Source organism: Ictalurus punctatus, chromosome 7 (assembly GCF_001660625.3).
Source record: "Ictalurus punctatus breed USDA103 chromosome 7, Coco_2.0, whole genome shotgun sequence".
In the NCBI taxonomy this organism is placed as follows: domain Eukaryota; kingdom Metazoa; phylum Chordata; class Actinopteri; order Siluriformes; family Ictaluridae; genus Ictalurus; species Ictalurus punctatus.
In genome coordinates this window covers 16618104-16645878 of record NC_030422.2, presented here as the reverse complement: position 1 = coordinate 16645878, position 27775 = coordinate 16618104, and the positions used below count along the sequence as shown (strand labels likewise).

General features: G+C 36.7%; 2 protein-coding genes across 4 annotated transcripts; one reads left to right on the top strand and one right to left on the bottom strand.

The window, feature by feature from the left end:
* Window positions 1–330: 330 nt before the first annotated feature.
* Window positions 331–17011, top strand: tnk1 (tyrosine kinase, non-receptor, 1). The gene is made up of 14 exons (XM_053681382.1): window positions 331–709; window positions 6239–6429; window positions 6549–6619; window positions 6704–6892; window positions 9779–9931; window positions 10181–10458; window positions 13469–13595; window positions 13821–13967; window positions 14210–14304; window positions 14623–14841; window positions 14981–15045; window positions 15154–15629; window positions 15835–15930; window positions 16012–17011. The coding sequence occupies exons 2-14, from the start codon at window positions 6270–6272 to the stop codon at window positions 16147–16149; spliced, it is 2214 nt and encodes a 737-aa protein (XP_053537357.1). The 5' UTR covers window positions 331–709; window positions 6239–6269; the 3' UTR covers window positions 16150–17011.
* Window positions 17012–18124: 1113 nt separating this feature from the next.
* On the bottom strand, window positions 18125–27760 carry plscr3b (phospholipid scramblase 3b). 3 transcript variants are annotated; one of them, XM_017472170.3, is made up of 9 exons: window positions 27545–27760; window positions 25427–25491; window positions 23126–23335; window positions 22700–22782; window positions 22567–22609; window positions 22109–22329; window positions 20407–20568; window positions 19950–20111; window positions 18125–19798 (listed from the first exon to the last, which is right to left on the bottom strand). In XM_017472170.3, the coding sequence occupies exons 2-9, from the start codon at window positions 25437–25439 to the stop codon at window positions 19739–19741; spliced, it is 954 nt and encodes a 317-aa protein (XP_017327659.2). In that variant the 5' UTR covers window positions 25440–25491; window positions 27545–27760; the 3' UTR covers window positions 18125–19738. The 3 variants fall into 3 exon arrangements, with proteins under 3 accessions (XP_017327659.2, XP_017327662.2, XP_017327660.2); XM_017472173.3 differs by lacking the exon at window positions 27545–27760 and adding an exon at window positions 27390–27487; XM_017472171.3 differs by lacking the exon at window positions 27545–27760 and adding an exon at window positions 26312–26508.
* Window positions 27761–27775: the final 15 nt, after the last annotated feature.

Genomic DNA, 27775 nt, shown 5'->3' with positions numbered 1-27775 from the left:
GAATCTAGTCAAACTGGCCTGACCAGATCAGGTAAACAGAAACAGAGCATGAGGAATAGAGCTCTTTTTTCTTTCGTTTTTTTTTTCCTCACATGAAGTTTCAGCGCAATCTAAACTTCCATGATGATATAATTTCAACCCCCCAATAAAATAAATCAGGTTACATTAAGGATTTTTTCATGCATATTTTGTGATTTTTACGTTAAAAACCCCAAACAAACAAAAGTATAAATATATTTGATTGCTGCTAATTGTGTAATGCACTTCATTGCAGTGTTTTGTAAATGTGTGAAGCGGAAGTTGAATGTATCAAGCTTGGAATTGCAGGTGATGGGCGGAGAGAGGGAAGAGGTGGAGTGCACTTGGAGCTTTAGGACTGTGGTAACTCTGGTTAGCGAGAACTTCAGGTGGACTTTCTTGGGTTACCGTAGACTATTGGATCAGTTCCAGGGTACCAAAAAATATCTCTAAGGGAAATACTTGAGTAGGAATGCGACTTCAGTGCGAACCGTGCACTATTTCCTGCTGAAGCTCTCATAGTAGTTGATCCAGAGATACGATTTAGATTCAAAGGACAATCTGTGAGAAACGAGCTCGAAAGCACTGTAGTTAAACTTGTGACAAGTTATGGATAGAGGCTAACACCTGCTATTTAGTACAAGGGAAAGAAGATTCCAAGAAGCAACTCGGACTTCCTGTTTATCCACCTGTAAGTAGTTACTTCTTGTTTGAAGGACTCACTAAGGGTCGAGGTTTCGTGCGTTTACGTCAGAGCGTCACTCTTGCGTGCTGTTCGCTCTTCCTGGAAACAAAAGCAACTGCATTCTTTCTATTATTCAAGATTAAATTAAATTGATAAATTCTGTCTACCCAAAACATCATAGTACTTTTATTAAACAGTACAATACAGGCCTGTGTGTATACGTATGCAGTTTTAGAAGTACCCTCTTAGTACAGTAACATGACTAAGTAAATGCAGTGAGTGTGCCCTGATGAAAAAAGAAGACAACAGAAGCCCTCATAGAATTTGTAATAGTTTTAATGTTCATAGTATTGGTTTTAATGGAAACTGTAATGGTCCCAGTGGGTCTCTACCGGTAATTTGTTGCCTTCTATTGGCAGCATGTTATGATAATGGTTTTAATGGTTAGGTGATTGATTGTAATGGTATTTTTAGTGGAAACCATTTAAATCTCTGTGATGGATTCTGTAGTTTTTTCAGCAAGGTGTTTACTGTAGGTTTAAAATGGATTTGCTACTTATTAAATAATATGAAATACAATTTTCATGATAATGTGCTGTAAATTCTTGTTTTGGGTTTATATATATATATATATATATATATATATATATATATATATATATATATATATATATCACTGATAATAAAATTCAACTGTTTTATTGCCTGCCTGTAACTATAAAGAAATGCTTTATTTACCCAAATATAAATCACCAGGAATGCCTACACATTTTGCCAAATAAAAGTATATTGATTTATTTTATATTATTTTATTTTATTATATTATATTATATGCCATTTTTAACAAAAGCTTTGCTCTGTTAAGAGCTCAGAATAGTTAAAACCGATGCTTGAAATTGTGTAATGCTGAAATATATATCCTTTTGGCAATCATTTATACATATATAACTGAATTTATAGGCCACATTTTTACTGACCCATGTTTTCACAAAACTGATAACCAACTTTCTGCAGGTATCTATTGCTAACGTAGGTGAAATGTCAGATGAATGAAGAAGGTGCGATTAAAACAATTCATGCTTTGTTATTTGTGCCAGGCCATTAGTTCACAGCCTAAAATGCTTCATTGGTTAGGAGTGTCATACAAATATCGTCCTAGATACCTACATTTTGTCAAATGAAGTCATGTATTCATGACTGATCTCTCATCTCATTAGTTTCTGCTGTTGGTAAGTGTGGTCCCACAATAAAAATTTGTCATGGTAAAGTGATTACTGAGATTGATTTGATTGTTTATATGAAAGGATGGCCATCATCTCTTATGTGTGTAAATGGTAATACGAGAACCATAATACACATAAAACATGAGTCTAATTTTTGCTGGTTGGCCTTTGTCCTGTTTCACAAACATACACAAATGGTGCTTTTGACATTAATTTGTGTCTTGTTATAAGTCAAAACATAAATTATGAGGGGATTTGAATGACCAAGGTGTAGCTAGCATAATTATAACTAATTACTCACTAATTATTCCTTTATGAATTTACCACACCATCGTATCAACTTCCTTATAGATCTTGGAATAAGACGGAAGCCTGTAATGTGCAGTAAACACTATAAGACACACCTATGTTATCATGCACCTTCAGAAACAATCACCTCTGCATAAATGCTGCCTTTTATTTTCTGTACTAGGGCTGGAAAATATGACAAGATAATATTGCTATCATAATGTGTTATGTTACAATATACTTTCTGAGACATTGCAGGTATTGGCTGCATTTTATAACAATTAGAAACTCTGATTGGAAGATTAGATTTACATTTACATTTATTTACATTTATTCACTTAGCAGATGCTTTTATCCAAAGCGACTTACAAATGAGAAAAATACAAGCAAAAGATATTTAGATATTAAAATGTTCTACTTTTTCATGTGAAATAATTAATTTCTGAAGTTTTCTTTAGAAGTTTTTTTTTTTTTAAAGCAACTCTGTTGTTTTGCTGATTTGTTTGCAAATCTTGCACATGTGGTATATTGTAGATATCTACTAATATGGTGATTGATTCATAGATATATTGTGATGTAAAATTTTTGTCATATCACCCACCCTGCTCTATAACATAGACAATTATTTGCAAAGCTTTGCTGCACCTTTGAGTGATCATGGATACTTAATCAACCTTAGGCTTAGAAACTGATTTGACATATGTATTGTCTCTGTGAAACTCTGTTTTTTAGCTCATTATTTTTCTTTTTAGTGCTTTGGGTGTGGATTTCTGGGTGGATCCCAGGAGAATCGTACGTTGATAGACTCAGCTATTTTATGCATGTCTGAACTGGCCCCCATGTCTTTTTACTCAGACATCTGCACATGCTAATTGATGCTTTAGTTGTGTATCATTTAATCATTCACTAAAGGTTATGTGTGAGGCCTTTGTGCTTGTGAAGGCCTTTCCCTTCCAACAGAGGGACATTTGGGAATTAATGTAATTAGTGTTGTTTAAACACAAACAAACAAAAAAAACAAACACTTTTTTAACACTTATCTTTATAGTTATAAAGATATTTAGTATTTACCTGTGAAATAACTACATGAGGTCTTTTTTCATTTTGTATGTTGATTATTCTATCACTATGTAATTCTTGCAGTGTTTGTAACCAAAAAACTCATAGGCAGGTACAATGCATTAGGTGATCCAAATTATGGAAGAAAGAAACCTGAATAACAACTTCCATAAACAACCTTGTAGACATAGTGTCCATGCTTTTTGGTACTACATGTGCTCTTGTTATGTTGTAATATTAATACATTACAATAATTATATTTTATAATAATCATACAGCATTGATACAATTTCAAGTATACACAGTATACAGTTACGTATGCTATTACTGACCATGTCTCCAGCTACTACTGCTGCTCTTTATTTAGTAAATGAATTTTTGGCGGTCATTCAGTACTTAATTACTTTTTCTGAATTTGTGACATCTTGCTGAACAGGTTTGATGAGTGGCCAGCCAGCTGCATGATACTTGGTTGTTTCAGTTTTCCTCTGAATATTTAATGAAGCCGAGATCATTAGTATGGGTTATAAATGCTGGTGCTGTTACCTTTAGGGTATTTTGTCTAAAAGCTTTCTCTGTAAACATGTTATCTGCCTGTTTCCTGTCCCTTCTGTCCTCCTGTACCCTTTTTTTCTTCTTGCAATTGTGCTTTCTTCTTTAGTTTGTTTTGAGTTGACAAATTGCAGTTATTATATTCATTTTATTAAGTGTTCTTTAGAAAGCAAATTTCTGTGCTCACATACATATAATTGTCTTAGTTAAATCTTTCAATGATTTATATATTAATTATATAATAGATTTATATTTCAGCTGTGCTAGTAGATTGGTTCATTAATGTCCCTAACCATAAAGGCAATTATTATTATTTTTTAAATGATGATGATGATTATGATGATTACTACTATTATTATTTTTTAGTAGTAGTAGTAGCCAATATTTGGAAAATGTGAAGCACTGTACCCCCTTCCCAATTTGCTGTCTATAGTTCATAAACTAAAATGTTTTGCTGGATGCCTGTCTGTTGTCCACAGCAACCCAGCATGGTTCTTCAATATAGTAACAGCAGACATAGAGAATAAGCCATGGCAAAACACTGCTTTCAGTGCTCTACCAAATTACAGAGGTCTTTTCTCTTGTTATTTCTATCTAGTTGCAATTAAATATCATGATGCCATTTAAATGTCCATGGGAATAAATGTGCTGAGATTTATGTCTGAGGTAAGCACTGAATTTTTCTACAGGCTGTATATAAATAGACCATTTGTGCTCAATGCTTCATATTACTCCAGACACAAGATGTAACTTGTTACTGTGAATCAACAGATTTTACAGAAAGTATCTTCCAAGGCACAGTATCAGTTTCACACATTTCAAGTGTGACCATGAATCATATTTCTTGTCCCTATTGAATTGTGGTTGTTATTTTGTAACAGCAATATTCAATGAATTGTTCTATGTCTGTTTATAGATTGATATACCTCTTTAATAGGAGAATTACTTGTGCTGTAGCTTCTAACATTAATATTAAGAAAATTAAGTTTTAAGTCCACAAAATGAACAGTAAATTACGTTTAGGGTTGCACGGCATACAGGTACTACGCTAGTATCGCAATACTAAAGCCTCAAAATACCGCCGATGCCACTGTATTTTTTTTAAATGGTAGTATCGTCAATACGGTAGTACTAAATAATGTTGTATGTGTGGCGGTTAATACTATTTTTGCTTTTTCAGAACACACAAAGGTTAGTGACATTTAATTTAACCTAAATTCTTTACCTTAATCTTTAGAGATTTCCGGTTTGTTACCAAGTGAGCTAATGTTATGCTAAAATCAGAGTTGGTACAAGGTGAAAACCTTAAAAAGCCATTTTTAGCCATTTTCTAACTAGTGGTGCTTAAAAAGTGCTTGAATTATAAAAATCAATAAATACGAAATCGCTAAATAAAGTGTTTATTTTCGATAGAACATGTATACAATACTTTCACTCAACATATGATTCCCTGCTGCAGCCCCTCCCCCTCATCCTCCTGTCTGATGATTTTTGTCAGACGAGATCGTGGTTATAAAATCAGGATTTTGTAAGTGGCTTGGAAGTGACTGCTGGTTAAAATGTAGTCTTAATGGGCCACGTTTCAGCCACTATTACATACATTGTTCCAAAACAGAAAAATATATTGGTTCTTTATTATTTATTTACTTACTTACTTATTTATGGAATTTAAAATGGAGAAATAAAGAATATGTTTGAATGACATCTCTGGTATAGTGCTTGAAAACAAAAAAAGAGTGCGTAAAAATTCCTTGAAAGTCCTGGAATTTCATTATGAAGCATCTTTATGAACCCTGAAATTAGCTGTGTTTGCTTGTCAGCAAGCTAACGTTCCCAATTTTAAGATTTTTGTTGGAGTTCATTTCCAGATTGAATTATTTATTTCTAATGATGTGTTCAATCTTAGTACTCTGAGGACAATTTCTATTTGCCAACTGTATGATTGTTCTTGAGTTTTTCCAATAGCTAGTTATTCATTCTCATTAATAACGTATTCAGAGGAAAATTTGGTTTGTCTGTTTTCATTTATATCTGTGTATTACTGTAAATTTGGTTCATTTTGTAGATTTGAATTATGAATTAACACAATATTGCGTGGTATCGTGATACTACTTGGTATCGTGAGATAAGTATAGTATCGTAAGATATGTTTATGGTATCGTGACAACCCTAATTACGTTCACTAAATTGTTTGTTTCACTCAGATAAGAGAGTTTTTATATTGTTTTACTGCAGAACTGAATGTAGGCTGTATGCATTTGGATGCATTTGTTTTGGGCCTTAAATATTATATATATATATAGTACCATTGGGTTAAAAGTCTTGAGGAATTTTTTTTTATATAAATGATTGAGCACTCTTACATCAGTATTTAAATATAAGTCTGTTTAAAAACCTAACTTTCACCATTCAGATTACCTGCTGTGCTCAACAGCCATGAAATTATGATGGATCCAGACACTCGGATGCTGTACCAGCTTTTGGCAGAAGTGCAGCTGGAGCGATTTTTCCAGAAGATCCGCGATGAACTCAATGTGACGCGTATTGAACACCTGGATTTCGTAAAGGACACAGATTTGGAACAGATAGGCATCAAGAAACCAGGTTTTTATCCTCTATGCTCTGTATTTTCTTTAACACATTATTTCCATAGACAATATGAGGAATAATTTTGAATAGGTTTTTAAAGCTGTATTTATACAAAACTGATGTTGTGTGAACAGGACAAAGACGATTATGGGAAGCAGTCAAGCGTTACAAAATGAATATGCGGCCACGGTCGTGGATGGGCAAGGTAAAGTCTGGAAACTTTGTCATGTATTCTCAACAATCATGTCATGAAATTTATCCAGACAATTTGTCAATCGTCCCATAACAGGTCTTTACTGGCCGTGGACCAGAAGGAGGTGACCAGTCAAGTGGTGGTGTACCTGGTCCAGGGCCAGACATAGTACGACCACTTACCTGCCTTATCCAGGACAGTGAGCTGGTGTTTGGGGACAAGCTTGGCTCAGGCTCCTTTGGTGTGGTGAAGAAGGCAGAATGGCATACGCCTACTGGACGAGTGGTGGGTTTGCTTGTTCTTGCTGAAAGTTGTTTATGTTAATGTCTTAATGTAACTGCTTACCCTTACTTACTGTGTATTCACAATACCAAGTGACAAGTTGCTCATGTTACTGGCAATTTGTCACTTGTGGGTATGTGTAGAGACCACTGTGTTCTGATATGAAATAGTAATAAAATATAGTAGTAAAACACATTATATTGTCGTTTAAACAAAAATCTAAAAACATTTATTACATTGGAGGAAAATACAAACTATGGCCTTTCTTTCATTTTTAAGCACCAAGTGTAATTAATTACAGACTATATAGAGGTAGGAACTATAGTTGTGACAGTATAATTTTGGGGGGGACAAAAGACAATCTGTGCTGTAGGATTGGTCCTAGGAATTCAGTAGTATAGATTGTTTTTATCACTTTACCACATGCCTAACTTATATATAAGGGGCGACTGTGGCTCAGGTGGTAGAGCGGGTTGTCCACTAATCGTAGGGTTGGTGGTTCGATTCCCGTAGTGTCCTTGGGCAAGACACTGAACCCCAAGTTGCTCCCGATGTGTGAAATGGGTGTAAAGCGCTTTGTAGAATCACTAAGGTTAAAAATTGCTATATAAGTGCGGACCATTTACCATATATAATTGAGGAAATCTCAATTAAGATGTTGCTTGTCACTCTGTTATGTCGCAGCATCAGTACACCCTTCTACTCCTGCACACTCACACAGAAAATAAATAGTTTTCTAGTCTGTACAGGATTTCAGAGTTTTTTTGTGATTGTTGTTGAGACCTTTTAGCTGTACACATGTTCAATGCACATGAATTGAAGAGGGCTTTGAGTGAATGCACGTTGTGATGTCACATGACACAGCTTGGCCCAAATATGTGAAAATCTGTGGTAATTTTGAAAAATTGTAAGCTCCTCTAAATATTGCTGAGTTTGTTTGATTTTGTGTTAATTTCTGTGATCACAAAATCGTGAAATTAAAACAAAATCTAAGATAAAACAAAGGCAACCAGAGTAAACACAAAATACAGTTTTTAAATGATAACGTTATTTACTGAAGCAAAAAAATAACAACTGGGCCTGTGTGAAAATGTATTTGCCCCATAGATATTAATTCCCCAAATCTATGAAACTGCATTCGTTCAGCTGGACTAGACACAACCAGGCCTGATTACTGCAAACCCTGTTCAATCAAATCAACACTTAAATAGAACTTAGAAAAGCATGAAGTTAGTTAAAAGGTCTTACCCAGTAACACACTATTTCAAAATTGAAAGAAATTCCAGAAATGATGAGGAGGAAGCTGATTGAAGTACAGCAGTCTGGGAAGGGTTACAAAGCTGTTTCAAAGGCTCTGGGACTCCAAAGAACCACAGTGAGAGCCATTATCTCCAAATGGAAAAACTCAGCATAGTAGTGAACCTTCCCAGAAATGGCCAACCTTCCAAAATTCCTCCAAGAGCACAGCAACGACTCATCCACGAAGTCACAAAAGATCCATCTCAAAGGACCTACAGGCCTCTCTTGCATCAATAAAGGTCACTGTTCATGCAAAAATGGAATCCATTTTGTGACTGGCGAGGTGAAAACCACTGCTAACCCAGAAGAACATTAAGGCTCGTCTGAATTTTGCCAAAACACACGTTGATGATCCTCAGTCCTTTTGGGAGAATGTTCTGTGGACTGATGAGAAGAAAGTGGAACTGTTTGGGAGACAGGGGTCCTGTTACATCTGCCGTAAACCAAACACAGAATTCCACAAAAAGAACATCATACCTATGGTCAAGCATGGTGGTGGAAGTGTGATGGTGTGGGGATGCTTTGCTTTGCAGGGCCTGGGCAAGTTGCCATAATTGAGGGAAACATGAATTCTGCTCTCTACCAGAAAATCCTAAAGGAGAATGTCTGGACTTCAGTCCATAAGTTGAAACTCAAGCACAACTGGATTATGCAGCAAGACAATTATCCAAAGCATAGGAGTAAGTCCTAGTCCTAGAAGTAAGCGAAAGACTGATCTCTAGTTATTGGAGGCATTTGGTTGCAGTTATTGTAACTTGGTTTTTTTGCTTCAATAAAAAAAGGAAATTAATGAAATCTGTATTCTGTATCTTTTTATTTTTAAATTACTCACAGTCACTAGAAACTTTGGCAAGTATGAAGTTGCACAAATGTAAAATTCTTTTAGCATCCACTCACCATGGGGAAAACCAAAAAGCTTTCAACATAAGAGACGGGTGGTTGTTGACAAATCTGGTTATGAATATAACAATACATGCAGTAATCTAATAATTTCATTCTGAATTAAAGAGGGCAGGTGACAATTGATATGCCCAAACTACTTACTGTCTACCTGTCTGTCTGTCCATCCATCCATAAAATGTTTTTCATGAGTCTCTGTCTTCAAGTCCAAGTCAAGTCTCGAGTCAGTCATTCACGAGTCCAAGGCAAGTCGCAAATCATTTTTTTTGCGACTTAAGTGTGACTCGAGTCCAAGTTGCAGACTTGAGTTTCCATCTCTGATCTATATGTATTCTGCATGGACAAGTGGGTCTGAAACCTCTAAATTCACCTTTGGGTGTGTGTGAACTTTTCATCTCAAAGTAGTAGCCCTGTAATGCTATACCTAAAACAACACCTTTTTTTTTTTTTTTTTTTTTTTTTTTTATTATTATTTTTTTTTTTTACACAGAGTAAACCTTTGTTGTGGATTTGTGGAAGAGCTGAAATTTGAGCCATATGATTTTATTCAAAATATGGATTCATATGCCAGTGTCCGTTTATATGGGAACATATGGGGGTTAACGCCTAACTAAATATAATAAAACACAATAAAACACTTCTGCTTTCGCTTTCGGCTCTCACTTAACCATCTTAACTTCTTGCTCGTAGCTTCCTGTAGCAGTGAAGACTCTCAGGACAAGTATGTCCAGGGAGGCAGACCTAGTAACAGACTTTCTGCAGGAGGTTACTACCATGCAGTCTCTGGACCATCCCAATATTATCCGTCTCTATGGTGTGGTCCTCACCCAGCCTCTAAAGATGGTAAGTTGTGGTTCCCTGGTGCTCTACTGTAAATGTTAATCACTTAGTAGGCTGTTTTTTAAGTGTATTATGGAGTTTTCAAAGCTTTAATGTAAGGAAGATGTTTATTCTTTAAAGGAACCTAAGATCATGTTGAAATGACTCATCAGTTTGTTTAATACTAAGGTTTTCCATAGCAATGAATATTACTACCTGATGAAGCCCTAAAAACTCCATATCCTCATCCAATTTTTGAATTATTTACTTCAGGTAACAGAGCTGGCTCCTTTGGGTTCTCTGTATGACATGGTCCAAATGCGGCGAGGCATTTACCCACTGGCTCGTCTCTGGCTCTTCAGCACCCAAATTGCTGCAGGAATGGAGTATTTGGAGTCACGTCATTTCATTCACAGAGATCTGGCAGCCCGGAATGTGCTTCTGGCCTCCAAAGACCTGGTGAAGATTGGCGACTTTGGCCTTATGAGGGGCCTGGGTCGTGACAAAGACCACTATATCATGGGAGCCCACAGACGCATCCCTTTCGCTTGGTGAGGGGTTAACGCTTCTTTTTGCTAAAACATTTTGTTACTGTTGATAACCACAACCTATCTAAAAAATAAAATTAAAAAAAGCTAAATTCCAGAATCTGATAGGGGTTCTGTAATTTTTTTGGTGCTTTTTAAAAATTTTATTTTTGCTTTTTCTTTGGTACAAGAATAGTGAAAAACAAAGAATAAAAGAAAGAAAAACAGATAAATAAACAAAACTAGACAAGCCTAGTTTTGCCGGACCGCCATTGACAATGGTATTTGTCACACAAGTGTAAATGGCATTTCAACAAAGGCAAGCCAGTCATTTATGTAGGGGCGAAAAGATGTATCCTTCTTATTAAATGTCTGAGATTTTAGAGTTTTGGGCAATGTCCTATGTTTCAAAAGAGATACAGTGGCATTGTTAGATAGCTAGTTATGCACAGAACATGTATTCCTGTAAATAAATAACATAACTGTTGAGATAAATATCGTAGCTACCACAGCACTCATGCCACAGTACATCCTCACACCCCTTCAGTACATATAGGTTATTTGCTACAATAATATTTCAAGCATGGACACACACCCTTACAGTATGTAATGATACAACTTTACCAAACCTACTTCTACTCTCAGCAACTAACCGTAAAGGATGAAGAAGCTGTCTACTAGCGAACAAACTCTGAATCAGATACATAAGAATCATTAACTGCTTGCTAGTTCTCTAAATGGAAATGTTACTAACATTAGATTGCTAACCAGCTAAGCAAAGCACATGCATTCACGTAAGTAAACAACATAACTATTGAGAAAAATACGGCTAGAATGCAGCTACAAACAAATTCCACAGTACATCCGAGCACAACTTTATTTACATAAGTTATTAGCTTTAATAATATTTGAAGCAAGGACACACACTTACATGAAATAACAACTTTAGCTATCCTATCTCCCTCTCTGCAGCCATCCCAAAATGAGTTGGGCTAGTTTGTGAAATGCAACAGATGCATGTATATCAGAGAATGTCCCTGGTATTGCACACTGCATGTTACAACAAGCTAGATTGAAATTTAGCTGCCTAGACTAATTGTGCATGTGCGTATCAACAATGGAATTCGTTGTCAGTAGGCTAGCCAGCTAGGCAGTATTGCAAAAACACATGGACAAATGTGTACACTTTTTAAAATTATTCTCAATTAATTAGCTTCCTACATCTTTCTAGATATCTGAATAAATATGACTCAAAACATCATTAGATTTTCAAAGTAAACAAGTCTTAAAAGTAGACAGATCCCAATTAAACAAATGAAACAAAAATATCATAATTGGGCATATTTATTAAGGAAATGTGTCTAATATTACATATCTGTGAGTAGCAAAAGTATGTGAACCTCTATGATTAGTAGTTAATTTGAAGGTGAAATTAAAGTCATGTGTTTTTCAATCAATGGGATGACAATCAGGTGTGAGTGAGCGCCCTGTTTTATTTAAAGAACAGGGATCTATCAAAGTCTGATCTTTACAACACGTTTGTGGAAGTCTTTCATGGCATGAACAAAGGAGATTTCCGAGGACCTCAGAAAAAGAGTTGTGGATGCTCATCAGGCTGGAAAAGTTTACAAAACCATCTCTAGAGAGTTTGGACTCCACCAATTCACAGTCAGACAGAGTGTGTACAAATGGAGGAAATTCAAGACCATTATTACCCTCCCTAGGAGTGGCCGACCAACAAGTGTGGTCACAAAAGATCCCAGGGTAACATCTAAGCAACTAAAGGTCTCTCTCACATTGGTTAATGTTAATGTTCATGAGTCCACCATCAGGAGAACACTGAACAACAATGATGTACATGGCAGGGTTGCAAGGAGAAAGCCACTGTTCTCCAAAAAGAACATTGCTGCCCCTCTGCAGTTTGCTAAAGATCATCTGGACAAGCTAGAAGGCTATTGGAAAAATGTGTTGTGGATAGATGAGACCAAAATACAATTGTTGGTTTAAATGACAAGTGATATGTTTGGAGAAAGGAAAATACTGCATTCCAGCATAAGAATCTTTTCCCATCTGTAAAACATGGTGGTGGTAGTATCATAGTTTGGGCCTGTTTTGCTGCATCTGGGCCAGAGCGGCTTACCATCATTGATGAAACAATGAATTCTGAATTATACCCGCGACTTCTAAAGGAAAATGTCACGACATCTGTCCATGAGCAGAATCTCAAGTGAAAGTGGGTCATGCAGCAAGACAGCAACCCTAAGCACACAAGTCATTCTACCAAAGAATGGTTAAAGAAGAATAAAGTTAATCTTTTGGAATGGCCAAAGTCAAAGTCTTGAATTTAATCCAATAGACATGTTGTGGAAGGACCTGAAGCAAACGGTTCATGTGAGGAAACCCACCTATATCCCAGAGTTGAAGCTGATCTATACTGAGGAATGGGCTAAAAGTCCTCCAAGCTGATGTGCAGGACTGATCAACAGTTACTAAAAATGTTCAGTTGCCGTTATTGCTGCACAAGAGGGTCACACCAGATACTGAAAGCAAAGGTTCACATACTTTTGCCACTCACAGATATGTAATATTGGATAATTTTTCTCAATAAGTAAATGACCAAGATTATTATTTTTTGTCTCTTTTATTTAATTGGGTTCTCTTTATCTACTTTTAGGATTTGTGTGAATATCTGATTATGTTTTAGGTCATATTTATGCAGAAATATAGAAAGTTCTAAAGGGTTCACAAACTTTCAAGCACCACTGTACATAAATAAGCTATTTATATGGATATATAAATAAGCATTTCCATTTGACATATTTCATGTATAATTTCAAACCAATGGGATGTTGTAGAACTCTCCTAGAGCCCTTTTTGAGTAATATCTCTTCTGCCCACTGCTAGTTGTTCTGTGAGTTAATGTGTTTTTTGTGGAATTTTGCCAGAATCAATATCTCTCTCTCTCTGTCTCTCTGTCTGTCTGTCTATCTCTCTCTCTGTCTCTCTGTCTGTCTGTCTGTCTGTCTGTCTGTAGGTGTGCTCCTGAGAGTTTGCGTGTGGGGTTTTTCTCACATGCCTCAGATGTTTGGATGTATGGGGTTACACTGTGGGAGATGTTTACTTACTGTGAGGAGCCCTGGTTTGGGTTGTCTGGAAGACAGGTTTGTCTGTATGGATGCAAAATGTTATTTGTAACATTTGTAATTTCACACTAAATTTAGGCTATTGAAGTAGCTAACCTGTCACAGTGCTATCACATCTGAAAGACGAGTGCTATTGGGTGCTGTGATTTAATGGCAGTGTAATGCAGGCAACTCATGAAACTTCACAGAAAACCTGTTTTGTTCACAATGGTCATTAAAAAACATGCTTTGTTCCATGTGCAGATCCTGTTTCGTATAGAGCGGGAGGGAGATCGCTTGCCAAAGCCTCCTGACTGTCCTCAAGAGCTCTACAGTGTGATGCGGAAATGCTGGGCCTGCAATCCAACAGATCGGCCCACATTTGCTGAGCTCACCACTTTGGTGGCTGAGGTTAGTCCCCAAAGAACACCAAAGCTGTGTATGAAATTGCTTCATAGTTCACATGTTGAGCATACACCATTGTTCATGACATGTATTTTATAAGCAGAGTAAAAGGGTGCAATTATGGTTTCATTTCAAAAGACTGCTTGGTTCATGTACTCAGAAAAATATGCTTTGATTTGTTTGAATGAAATGTTGATTTCCTGTATAATGCTCTTAGATGCTTTTACTTCTCTTCTTTATGTGTCCAGGCTCAGCCTATGGAAGTGCGTGCAGTACGGGATTTTGCAGAGGCCAGAAAGCTACCTCTACAGGTCAATGATACAGTGACTGTCATAGACCATGGGTAAGAAAAGGGAGGAGACCAAGAAAATGGGCTAGAAATGGGAGAGATTAACTTACTTCAGCCCTTTGAGCCAGCATTCTTTCCCTTTAAGCTCTTTGCAAAGACCTCTTTGCAACAGAGGGCAAGCTAAAGCTTTTCTCACAGTTAATGCTTGACAGGAGCAAGACTGAATTTCAAATTTATTCTGTTTCTGACTAAGGAGGAAAAGGGGCTTTGATTTAATGCTTGTGTGTGGAACTGTAAGTCAAAGTGTGCATATAGAAGGATGAACGTAGATAGACCGGATAGTCTATTCATCACACTCCATTCTCTGCCTAGGCTGGATTTGTGTGAGTGGAAGGGTCAAAACCAGAGGACACTGTGTATTGGTTGGTTTCCTCCAACACTGACTGCTTCCTTAGTTCCTTCAACGGGACCACTCAGTCCTAATTCTGGAGCTGGTTTAATTTCTCCACCAATCAGAGGAAGCTTACAGCACGCTGGACATGGAGACATCAATCCAGAACGTAGCTGGGGAACCCCAGAACGACTTGACGAGTGAGTGATGCTGTTTTATTACTTTTACCTACTTAACATTGAATTCTAGGTAATCTGATTGGTTGTGCTTGCAGTGCAATTTGTATCACTCTGTTATGGTGGTTCACATTTGAGTAATGAGTATATGTGATAATTTCAGCCCTGGAAACTGGAGAACTCCTTTGTTGAGGGAGAACCAAGAATCCAATCTAAAGAAAATGGCAGGTTAGAACAAGGATACAGTATGTTCACAGATGCTGCCACCAGACATATGATGCCTTTTTATTCCATTCTAATATTATTCAATATTACCTACCTCTGAATTTTCTCTAGGAATGTCCCGCAGTCTAGAATCTGTCCTGGGCCTCCCTCAAAACACCGGTCAAGGTGATAATGGTAACTTTGTTCAGCGAGCTAACGAACGAAAACACATCTCAGCTGCCCATGTTAAGGACCCTCGCAGGTTCAGTGATGCGAGTGGCGTCATCCCTCCTCCACGGCCACCACCACCCAACCCTAAACGTTTAAGGAATCATAACATGAATTTTGATTGGCGATTTGCAGGAAATCCAGCCACTGCTTCTCGGTTTCTTGCTCCTTCTCATCCAAATATGCAGTTCCAACCACAGCAGCAGACTAGAGGTGCTACCAACCTAACTAAGATGGCCCATCTGGCCAAATCAAGCCCCCAGATAGATAGTGACATGGATAAGGAGAAAGAAAGAGAGAGAGAAGGAGATCGAGAGAAAGTACGGGAAAGGTACCCACCACAACAGATCCAGGTAGATAAGGAGACCCTCATAGCACAGGTTTGGACATTTTCTGTCTTTCTTTTTTTTATTTATTTTTTAAATTTTAAATAAGATTATAAATATTGCTTTTCACAAAGGTCATATTTTATGTTACACTATAATATACAATGTTGCAAATACAAAATCTGAACAAACCACCAAAAATGTATTGTATTATTTAATTTAATCTGCTTGCAAATATTACTGTTTTGTGACTACACAGGTTCAGACAATGGTACATGGAGTAACTATTGAGGAAGTTCAGAAAGCCCTACAACGCAATGACTGGAATCCATTGAGGGCAGAGCAACAGCTGAAGGTAAGAATGTTCTTTCTTGGCTTTTTAAATATATTACAAATTCATATAGCTTTCACTCATCCACTCCTGTGCTCCATTCAGGCAGAGCAGCTTTACCACATGAACCAATGCTCACGAGAGGACTGCCATAAAATACTAGCTCGCTACAATTGGGACCTGCAGATGGCCAGCCGTTTCGTTATCCGCATGGCTACTGAGAGACGCAGTGACAGACCATAGAAACAAGATGATATATTTCAGTCAGGCATCTCAGTTAAGAGATACTCTATGAGCTACATTTCAGGATTCAAGGATCCTGTGCAAAACAACGAAAAGGGAGCATCACTGAACTACCTTACTGATCCCTGCGGTGATATTCTCTCTTCGTGGTTGGATTATTCCCACCTGTTTGGGAGTCATAGTCTAAAACAACACTGGCTTCAGGCATAGAAGCTTCAGAACTAGTAACACAGTTTTGGAAATCTGTGTTAGTCCCATTTTTGGACCAAAAAAAAGTGCAACATGCAGGAACAGGATTTCTGATTCATTACCTTAGAGAAATAAGACAAGGTTCTTTGCTGTACACCTTGCTATATGAGCTAACAGACAACAAGTAGTCCTACTATATTACCTGTTTCAAAGTGGCTGATTCAGTCACGTTTTGTGGAAGATGAGTCTGCGGAGTTAAAACTTGTACCTACATGAATCATAAGCCAATGCCATTCTTAAAGGTATGTACTGTAGCAACTCAGCATTGCCCCCTACCTGCTGAATGAACGAGTCAGGCACCTTTATTAAACCTATAAAGCACTACCTAAAGTATGTTGAATCACTCAACATCAGCACTCATACTAAAAATGAAGGATTTTCTTTCAAATGTTTAACTTCAGTATAATTCATGCAAAAGAAATGTGGGGGAGAGGGAGGAACAGAAACTGTGGACTCTTTTTTTTATAATTTTAGATATAGAAAATGTATTTCATTTAACTACTTTTTAAAAAAATATGTATGGGATAGTTTCATAGAAAAAGATTGCTAAGTGTGTAGATCTGAATCTATGTTAAATTAAAACATACTTATATGAATATACTTCAATGCCAAAGTAGACAGAACTGTATGTCATCAATTCTGGCTCCTTATATCATTTGCCATGCAATTCTCTCTTTTTTTGTGATGCTTTTCACACCTCTTGGTTGCAAAGTGTTGCATTCAAGCTTGAATAACTATCAGTACAGAAAATATAGGAGTATGCTCCAGTGACTTTCATATTGCAAAATATTAAAATATATAACCTGATAATCAGATTTCAATGAAAAACATGAGAACGCAGGTAGATCAACCACTAAAAGGAAGATCAGTTATGAGAGAGTGTAGTCCAAAGAAAGGCATGACTAAAGGCCACTTATTAGCAATAAAGCCCTGGGTGTTTTTTTTTTTTTAAAAGTTCATTCTACAGGTCAGGGCAACAAAATGATATGATAAATAAAATTGAGTACTTTTATAAATGTAAATGTCATTTGGAATAGCAAGTAGGTGATTGGATGTTGAAGTACATTTTTGTACCAAATTATACTGCTTTTACATTTAGAAAATTATTCCAAAACTATGTACTTTGTAGATGTTAAATACAATTATTCACAGGTTATTTGATGGCACTTTGTTAGAAAACCTATATATCATGCTATTTATTGTGTGAAAATGTCTAAGCATTGGGCCCTCACCTAATGCAGAATCATTTAGTCCTAACCTGCTGTAATCATAACGCGTGTAATTATAGATAAGCATTCACATGCAAATTCACAGAACCCAAATTATTAGCTATTTGGATATTTGATTAAGGCAGTGTTGTGCAGCTAAAACTGAAAAAGAAGCTCTTCTGTATTTCACCCTAAACTTACATCCTTTCTGCCATGTAAAGATTTTGTTCAGTTAAAACAAAAACAAATGTACTGGAGGGCTGTATTAAAGCAGCAGTCATTGATGTGGATTGGATTAAATGAGCTATTTCAGTCCTTCCCCAGCAAGCTGTCTTTAACACACCCAGAAAGTTGCTTAAAAGAACTTTAAACCAGCAGGGTGAGAACAAAAACATTCTCCAAATTCTTGGAACAATATCATGCTGAATCACCAGGTTATATCATGTGATTGTATGGTAGCTGAGTAATAATCACTTGTATTAGTAATTAACATTAATGTGTGTCATATCACAGGTGAGTAAAGCCTTTTCAAACTTTTTTAATGTTATTTTAAGACATACAGTTCATTACAGATAAAAAGGTACACACTAGTGTATATAGCATAACGAGCAATGTAGGTTTCCATACAGGTAGATGTAAGCCTTCTTGAAGAACATACCAGTACCATTGTACTTAATCTCTATGAAATTGGTTGAAAGAAAATGTGGCCTTTCATTTAACTAAAATATTAAACATGGCTATACTTTGGCTTTTTGTTGAAAAAAAAGAATTGGGACAGTTCAGTATAACAAGGTTATTTGCATAAATTAGTTGTGTAAAGAGTTGATTAAAAGCAAATTAAACCACCATTTAAAATAAGTCTCGAATAGTGCGTGTCTAACATGACTCAATTACGTGCTAAAAACAGTAAGGTACTTGCTGTAGTACATTTGTCATCAGTTTATATTCTATTAAGCCACAAGACCATTACATTTATTCACTTAGCAGACTCTTATCCAAAGCAAAGAACAAACTTTATATTCCTGCCAGTCCACATTAGGAAGCTACACAAGTTTGGCAAAGTGAGAGAAAACAGTTCTACTTCTGTTTCCCATTATATTGAAAAAAAATTACAGTTGATGTAAAAGTTGTTGCTATGGACTCCACACACTGGTACAGCTGGATTCTTTAAGCACGTCATCATCATCCACCACAATGAATACAGAAAATGAATGAAAAAAATACTTCCAAAGTAGAGTCTTCCCAGTTACTACTCAGTCCCCCACTCCCAAACTGGTACATGATCCAAACATTGTGAGCTAATGATTAAACCTTACCGCCCAGGTTATTATTCAGTTATTCATGAACCATATTATTTAGTAAGTTACTATAGCTATTTATAAGTAACTAAGTTAGTCCTAAGAAAAGTATGCTGTTATGAAAGTAAAGCAGTATATGTCTGAACCCATGACAGGCTGTTAAGAGTTAAGGACAAGTATACAATTTCTAGATGAGATGAGATTATACCATTTGTCTAACATATGCATATAAGTTATAAATGTTGCAGTTAAAAACAACTTTGCCATCGTTCATAAGGAAGGAGGTATGGTATAGTATGTTAGGGTCATTAGTAAAGAATACAAGATCTTGTAAGATAACAGTATTTGATGGTAAAGTGGTTTTTGAACAAGACATTAAAACCTGATTCATACAAGTCTATACAAGTCAAACTATGAAAAAAAACTAAGTGTATAAGTGGGATGAGCAGAAAGTGCTACAAGCAGCACCTCTGCATACAATACATTCTGAAATAAAAGGCTTTAGGTGCATCAAGAAAATGGCACACAATCACATGAGAACAAACATGGAAAAACATGAATGACCGGTTTGGGTTGAACACTTTCATATGGCATACAAACATCCTATTTCCTGTGCATCAGGTGTAAATAATAATAATAATAATAATAATAAAAAATTTAATTCATTCATTTATTTACATATGAGAAAAAGCACTAGAACTCCTCAAGAGGCATAAAGCTCATGAGTTGGACCAACAAAAAATGGATAAGAGCTAGCTTATGTAGTATTTGGGCCATAAAAAGATAAGAGGAATAAATGATCAGACAAAGGCACATTGAAGAATGTCTACTTCTCTAAGAGAAGACTGTGTTGCGCTGGTTAGAGTCTCCCACTTTTTCGAAGAATATAAAATCCTACAAAGACAAGAGAACATGAGTCAAAGCCTGCATTGTGTACATGTAGATCACTACCACCAAAATATTTTAATACATTTGTATATTTTGCTTGTGTGAATTCTGAAAACAGTGCGCTCTCAATCATCTCATTAACAATTATGAAACTCACAATAAGGAAGCAAGCTCCCATCAGGACAGCTTTCATTTTCACATCCATGTCCAAGGGAAACTGGATGCCGAAGTTGTCTGAATCAGTGAACGCCTCCTTTAACAATCCACTCCACTGCTTACTGATTCGACCAATAGACTTTCCTCCATCCTTGCCTTTCAGCTGAGGGAAAATCATGGATATGAATGGGAAACAGTACAAGGCAAGCTTTAAACACTAACTGCGTGTACAGGATGCAACACTTATGCAAGTGCTTACTGTTTTTAAAACACAGTAAACTATAAGAAAATGTTTCAGTGACCAAGAATTCATGGTCACAGTAAGATTTTAAAGTCAAGTTACTGTCAGCTCTGTCTATGCAACATAATGCATTTCCTTATCTTTATAAATACAAGACAACTTAATTGCAAAAGTACCATGGCTTCAACTTTAAAATGCTGAAATTCTCCTTTCTTACCTCAAAGTTGACATCCCCACAGCAGTTGCAGGCTAAGCAGGGGCCCTCCAGTTTCATCAGAGTCTCTTTGTTGGCACCCTTAATGGAGAATTTTGGGTAACAGGGATGCCAGTCTTGGGTCACATAGCCGATGGTGGTGCCAGGGGGTGCCTGTACTTCAAGCTTAAGAGGAAAAGAAAAAAACCACCCCACATGCATATCACCACCACACCAGACATATAAAAACTGGAACTTAACTATGTCACAATCACATGGCAAGTGAAGCAATTAAAGTCACCAGACAGGTTTTAAAAACTGTCTAGGCCCCACTAGAATCACACAACACTAAACCCTTTTTCCACCTATATTGTCAATCTTCTTAACGGTATTTTCCTGCTGAAGACAAAAAACGTTTACCATTTTGAATTTACAAGGTAAACGCTAAATGTGTTCCGTTTGTACTCAGATTGAATAAGTAATCATTCTTGCAAAAAGTAGATTTAAAGTTTAAAATATGTATGGAAAGTAACTTGGTCCTTAATATGCATCAAAACACAGGGGCTTGGATGGGTTTGGAATTAAAAAGTCAGGCAGCTCCAACACCTAGGTTACAATTTCCAAAAGTACAACATGGTATGTGGTCTCTTTGGGCTTCAGAAAGTTGTGCTGGCTAACATTAAAGCAACTGCACTTATGCGTTCAGAATTTTCCCTACAAGTTTCACTATGAGCAATTTCTTCAGGCTGAACGTCCATCTCTCCTAGTTTCAATTTCAGATCCATAAAGGATAAACTTTCAAAACATGGCTCAATGAATGAACAGTTTATAGTCAGACACTAAAACATGCTGGATAAACAATATAGCACAATTATATGAGTATGGACAATATCAGTAGTATGAGGTAATAACCTGGTAGTACTGAAGTCCAGAGGTTATTGTGCCTCAATAAACATACATGATTTTACTGGTTGAATTATAAGCATTAAGGAAGAAAAATATTATAAAATAATGAATGTATATATTTTCCTTTTTTATTTTGATGTTCCTGAACTGTTTTAAGTCAGACAATACAAGTCAGTCAGGGCAATGGGAAATTTGTATGCATATGCTAATTTGGACACCAAATGTAATCATGTCAGACAAAAAGGAAGTCTAGTATAAAAAAAATCAAATAAAAAGCAGCCCAGCTCTGGGCATATTCTTCCACAAATAGCCTGCAATAGATTTTTTGGTATTTAGTCAAAACTACCAAATTATTTCTAATTCTAAGCTTATTCTAAAGGATTTAAAAACTCTATTTAATCACTTCTTTCAGTATTCATTTTTTCATACTAATGATTATGTATTGCTATGAAAGTTAAATCTGACAGTCATCAATCAAGAACCAGCTAGATCAGATCAACTAGACTGATAGTAGGTTTCCTGAGGGTAGCATCCCAATTGATTCATCTGAAGTAATAGCTATTAAAATTATTCATATTATAAATTATGCATACAAGTTATTTATTTCGTACAGATAACGGGTCCTTGATAATGTGATGCTTTGCACTATATTCAATCCAGTAACTAGATCATCCTCTGTAAAGCTTCTTGTGGGAAAAAAAAAAAGAAAAAAAAAAAAAACAAAGATTGCAATCGTCAGGATTCTGAAGCTGTACAGTGTACAGAAGATGAACAGTTATACATCCTAAAACCCATCTGAACAGCCCTCATGCACTCATACCTCTTGCATGCAGCAGGGGCACCAGCAGGAGGCGCAGCGAAAAGGGCGAATTAGCCGTATGACCTCACGGTCTGAGTTGTCTTTAATCTTCATATCAAAGCTCCTCAGTGCGCCACAGCAGTTCCGTGTGCAGCAGTCGTTCTTCTCTTTGGCCTTGTAGATCTTTTGGCCCAAGCTGTTCTTAATCTCATATTGATTGTTGGTCTCAAAGCTGATGAATGCTGAAGGCAAACGAACAGGCAAGGAGCAAATTAACAATTCTAAATAATTACACAAACGCTCAAGTAGTAACCATGATTCAGTCAGACTTATTGCATAATTCTATTCAGGAACTCTGTGGCAGTACTTTTTTCCATTGCCTTATCCTAAATCATTTCTCTGAAAGAATATACTGACCTCAGCTCACACTGTGGTTACTGTAAATAGTCATGCCAAGACTGGTATAAACAAAAACTCACCCTCCAACAACTCAACTTTCTGGTGAATGAGGACCTGGTCAATCTGAAATTTTAAAAAGTGACCATGCTTGGTTATTAAGTGCATGGAAGCATTCTCATGGAACCTAGAGAATAATAAAGAAAGCAGAACTACCTGTGTTAAATATTCCAGACCTGGTGGTACTCCTACTGGCACTGATGGCGTTTGTGCAGAAGGGCTGGAGTATGGAGCATCACCTAAGTACAAATATATAATTGAGTTGCTAACGACGTTAACCACACTCATAGGAGGAGAAAATTCCACCCTAAATGGTTGTTTATCCTTAAAATATCCCATTTAGAATCTTATGACAAAGTTTCCCTTTTAGAAAGGACTGCAAATAGAGCCAAATTGGTCAGTAAAGCACCGTTAACTATTCAAGTACTCTTCAGGTACATAAAAGCAGGGATTTTAAGAGCTTCACAAACCATCACACTTCCTGTCTACTGATTTTCTAGCATTTATCTAGTACAGTACACTTTGTTACATCACATCAATCCAACGAAAAATAAAACTGATAATTTTCCTCTTGATATTTGCCTCCATATGCAGACATCTGGATTGGTTGCTGTGGTGGGCCACCTGGGCCTGGCTGGTTCATGACTGGCTGATGTGGGCTGGGTTGGTAGCCCATATAGAATCCTGCAGGTGGGGCAGCAGGATCAAGCTCCCCATAACCCCCTACTGGGTAGGGGGGCACAGGGCCACCCATTTGGGTCATGGGGTATGGAGGCTGTGGGGAAGGATAACCTGATCAGTGAAGAGAAGAAATAAATATGACCATTAATTCCAGGAAGCACAGCAAAAGCAAACCAAACTGTTGTGTAATGCTAAAGGTTACCAAGTTACAAAGGAGGATGTAGGATCGGCTTTCTTCATTTCTTGCTCAGATTTCAACACTTGTTAAACATGCATTATATTCTGTGACAGAACTGAGCGATTAGATTTTGATAGTTAGCTTGACTCAAACCATTTTAAAAATACAGGTCAAGTAACATTTCATTCTGTAGGCTTGTATGTTTAAATGGACGTGATGCTCATGTTTCAAAACTGACATAATTGGGCAACTTGTCCACCTTAGCATGTCCAGGAAAAAAATAAAATAAATAATTAAAACAAAAACAAACAAAAAAAACAAACAAACAAACCAAAAAAAGTTAACCCAGATGGAAAAATGTTTCCATTATGTGGGTACCCATCTTTCCAACAAGTTGTAATGATCACACATTCCCTGTGATTACCTTGCTAATTTGCGTTTCCTCTTGGAGACTAATACTTCATTTATTCTTGCAAGTCTGGCTTATTATTTTTGCCTGAATGTTATAAAGTGGGACATTTAGACTGTTGCCTGGCCACAAATGAAGCCTCTTCCCCATTTACCTAAATTTAAATTTAATAATCAATTCTCTCAAAATCTACAAAGTCCAAATGTGTTTCACTTAATTAAGAAATACTTAATGCATGAATGGAACATTTACATTCATTTCTCTAGGTCCTTTACACAGAGTCCTACAAAAATGTGTTTGACAACCATGGACTGCATGATCCCAAACACAGTCATATCAGGTTACACCACTTCCCTGAGAAGAGCACAATAGCTACTAACATGAGTCCTAATGGGATTTGAGAAGTCACTTGACTGTCCCTGCAACAGCAGAATGCAGCAATGTTGGACTAGGGATGAGACTGGTGATAGACTGAGCAAGACAAAGCTGTATTTTTTGCTCAAGCTGCTCTTTTTATTTATTAAAAAAAAAAAAAAAAAAAGTTGTGGTTCATAATGATTTCAATTTAATATATACACAAAGTAGGCATGCTGGGTCATAACATTTTCAAAGAGAAGAAAGTCAACCTTTGGATACTTGGATTCAATTTATAAAAAAAAAAAAAAAGGTTCATAACACCATGATTATAAAACACTCTCCATTATTGTCTTTATAGCACCAGCTCCAAAAAATTGCTTTCTTACAAAAAGTCTTGAGATAAGCAACCAACATGAGTGATTGGTGACAATGCTTAAATCATTAAGACCATTTACGTGGTTATTTTTCCATAGTGGCGTTTCACATTAACACCATAGATGCTGAACAGATGAGACATAATGCTCATAGAGTTCACTTAGAATTCTAACATATCTGGATGAGAAAACTGGGTTCCTGGGCAGTCATCTCAGCCCACAAAACTTTGAATGGCTATGAGAGTAGACCCTCAGCAGGCCTCTAGCCCAAACTAAAATACATCACAACTCATTAGCACAAGGTTACAAGACAAAATCATTGGACTTTGAAAATGTTCCTGCAAATATACAAAAAAATTTTTTTAATGATTTGTGCTGCTTCCACTCCCATACATGGATATTTTTTTTTTTTTTATATACTTTTATTTATTTTTTCAATTAATCAATGCACAGTCATAGCAGTAAATCCTGAGGTTGTGGCATTAAGCCATGTTGACAGAGGAGTAATGCAATGTCATGACATTCCAAAAGGTCTCTTTACTCTATTTAGCATGGCACAAAACATACATATACATATTTATAGATGCTTATTGTCGAAGACGTAGATAAAGTCAAGCGTTATACGTGAACAAACTGAAGTCAAACGTTCTATTGTGCAATAAGAGTGATCTTGGAAATGTAAAGAAAGAATTAGAATAGACTATTGTAGAATATTATGAACCAAGAGAATATGGATATGCAACTAGTCCTGTCAGATATCACCACAGAGCCAGTGCACACATTGTAAATTTGAATAAAAAGGTTTTGAATTTAAAAAAGGTCATATGCCAGAATATTTTGGCACCTAAATGTTTTGCCAGCCCTAATTCACAGGGACAATTTACCTGGAGCAGACATGTTGCAGCAAGATGTGTAAATGCACCTGACTTCTTGTCCTAGTAGAGATTGTCTGCAATAAATAAGTGACATTTGTTAGTTAACAAAAGGCAAACTATGAGGAGATTATCTTTTTATAAAAACAAAACAAAAAACACACCCTCTAGCTTATTGTTTGAAATAGGCTAGCTTAGACCAGTCAGCCAGGTGATCTCATGCTCAGGGTGTTTCACTAACAATCTCAAGCTGTTGACCTGACCACCAATTCAAGTCTGACTATAGTAGGATAATAATAATAATAATAATAATAATAATCACACCCATGGACATGTTGCATGAGAACTGAAATAACAGTGCAAGTTAAAGAATGCATGAAAAGGGCAACTCCCCCCCCCCTATCAAGCAGGAACTACTCATTGAACTCTACATGTACAGAGAATTGCAAGAAAGGAAGCTAACCAAGTATTAATAATGCGTCAAAATTCCATATGGGGAAAAAGTAATAGTAGCTTAAATATACACTCTGCTTTCAAGTAGGCTATGACCAAGTCGCAAGTTATTTTTAATTAGACCAAAATCAGTCAGTATTTTCACATAAGTGTTCAATTATTCCAATAAAGTTGTGGCATTAAAAGCAACATGAGCAGGGAGAAGCCCACATAGGATACATACATACTTTATTATATATATTTTTTAAAAGTAGGTGCAAACCTAATTTGTTGCCTTTATGTACCAGATAAACCTATAGCACTGACAGAAGAAATAAATCACATACAGGCTACATAAAACAGTAGTGTAAATAGGATAATGTGGTTGAATAAAGAAAGTGTGACTAGATAAAACCGTGATTAAGTAATCCATCACATTGATCAGTGGAATGAGCGCTCAATCACCTTCAGAGGTGAATTTTTAAATAGTAGGGATGATCCGGTCCCAAAAGTCAGCAACCTGAACACTAGGCACCAGGCCACAGCTTCCCAGCCCTGGTCCTGGAGCCCCCACTGTCCTATACACAATAATGTTAATGCAGTTCCTAACGTATCCGCTAGAGGTCCTTGGCGAGATTTCCAAGTCTCAGTAGCAGACACGTTATTGTAGACATGTACATAGCTTACAGAGAGGCGAACATTGTACAACCCACTGAAAACAAAATGTCCGTCATCGAAACTTGAGGTGAATTTTTAATTCAGTGTTGCATATTTCTATATTATCTCGAGGTCACCGTTTTAAAAATTAATAAATAAAAAAAATAAATTTAAAACAGCCAGTTTCCGTGAGAGTTACAAACACACCAAATAAACCAGGTAATTCCAGCAGCAGTCTTTTCCTAGTTGTGAGGTGAATGGTGCTGCTGATAAGGCCAGCACAAGAGATCAACGACCGGTTATAGCAATTTATTTGCACAATTTACAGCATGCAAAATATTAATAACCTGAATTGCCTAATTGAATGATACAAATATGCCAGTCGTTGATAGCAATTTGAATAAACCTTATAAAGATGAATAAGAAATAAAATAAAATTAGAGATTTGCTGAAGCAATCCTGTTTTATCGACTTGGTGAATATCCTCCCGCCTGTTCAGCTGGGGATGTGGCTGTGTGGCTGTGTGTCTATCTGTGCAGCACAGAGGACACACGCCGCCTGCTCAGATAACTCGCTGTAACGCCACTGCAGCGCCCTATTATTTAGCAAGCATGCACTTCAAAAAAACAAACAAACAAACAAACAAACAAACAAACAAACAAAACCCGAAGTAGAAGCAAACAAAATCTCAGACAAATATTTGAGTGAGTAAAAAAAGCAAAACGAAAATCCCCACGTTTTAAAACCTAGTCTAAATGAAACATGTACCAGTTCCCTAATGCAATACATGCTGAAGAACAGTTCAAGTCTACTTTTGATTAGCCTAAGAAAGGACACTGCTGTTTACCTCAAGTTTACTAAAGATAGTCTAATATAATCCAGTCACCTATTCCAGTCTAACGAGCAGAGTTTTTCCTGGAAATGCAGACCTCCCCCTGAGATCACTGACGGAACATTCCGCCTCTACATACTACTAACAGGTCTGTTTTTGTTCAAAGGCGCGATTAAAAAAAGTGCAAAACTGATCCAATACGGTCTTACCTCTTAGGAAATGACCTCAGTAATAGAATGGGGAAGTTTTTCTGCGTCAAACTTCTGAAGTGCTACGGATGTGATCACGAAAACACGAAGCTGCTCCTTTGATTTGTGTAGTCGGTTGGACCTGAGCTTGACCGATGTACACTCCGCCCAAACATGACATTTTTCCCCTGCACGCCCTTCCCTTATAGACTACTCCTCCAGTTCTGACGCGTTTTATGGAAGAAAAGTCAC

Excerpts from the sequence above, each read along its gene's own strand:
- tnk1 (XM_053681382.1), top strand. The coding sequence starts at position 6,270 with ATGATGGATCCAGACACTCGGATGCTGTACCAGCTTTTGGCAGAAGTG. Across the intron at positions 9,932-10,180 it reads TCACCCAGCCTCTAAAGATG|GTAACAGAGCTGGCTCCTTT; the intron begins GTAAGTTGTGGT and ends TATTTACTTCAG. Across the intron at positions 15,931-16,011 it reads GGGCAGAGCAACAGCTGAAG|GCAGAGCAGCTTTACCACAT; the intron begins GTAAGAATGTTC and ends TGCTCCATTCAG.
- plscr3b (XM_017472170.3), bottom strand. Across the intron at positions 22,610-22,699 it reads GTCTGGAATATTTAACACAG|ATTGACCAGGTCCTCATTCA; the intron begins GTAGTTCTGCTT and ends TTAAAATTTCAG. Across the intron at positions 22,330-22,566 it reads GAAAGTTGAGTTGTTGGAGG|CATTCATCAGCTTTGAGACC; the intron begins GTGAGTTTTTGT and ends GTTTGCCTTCAG.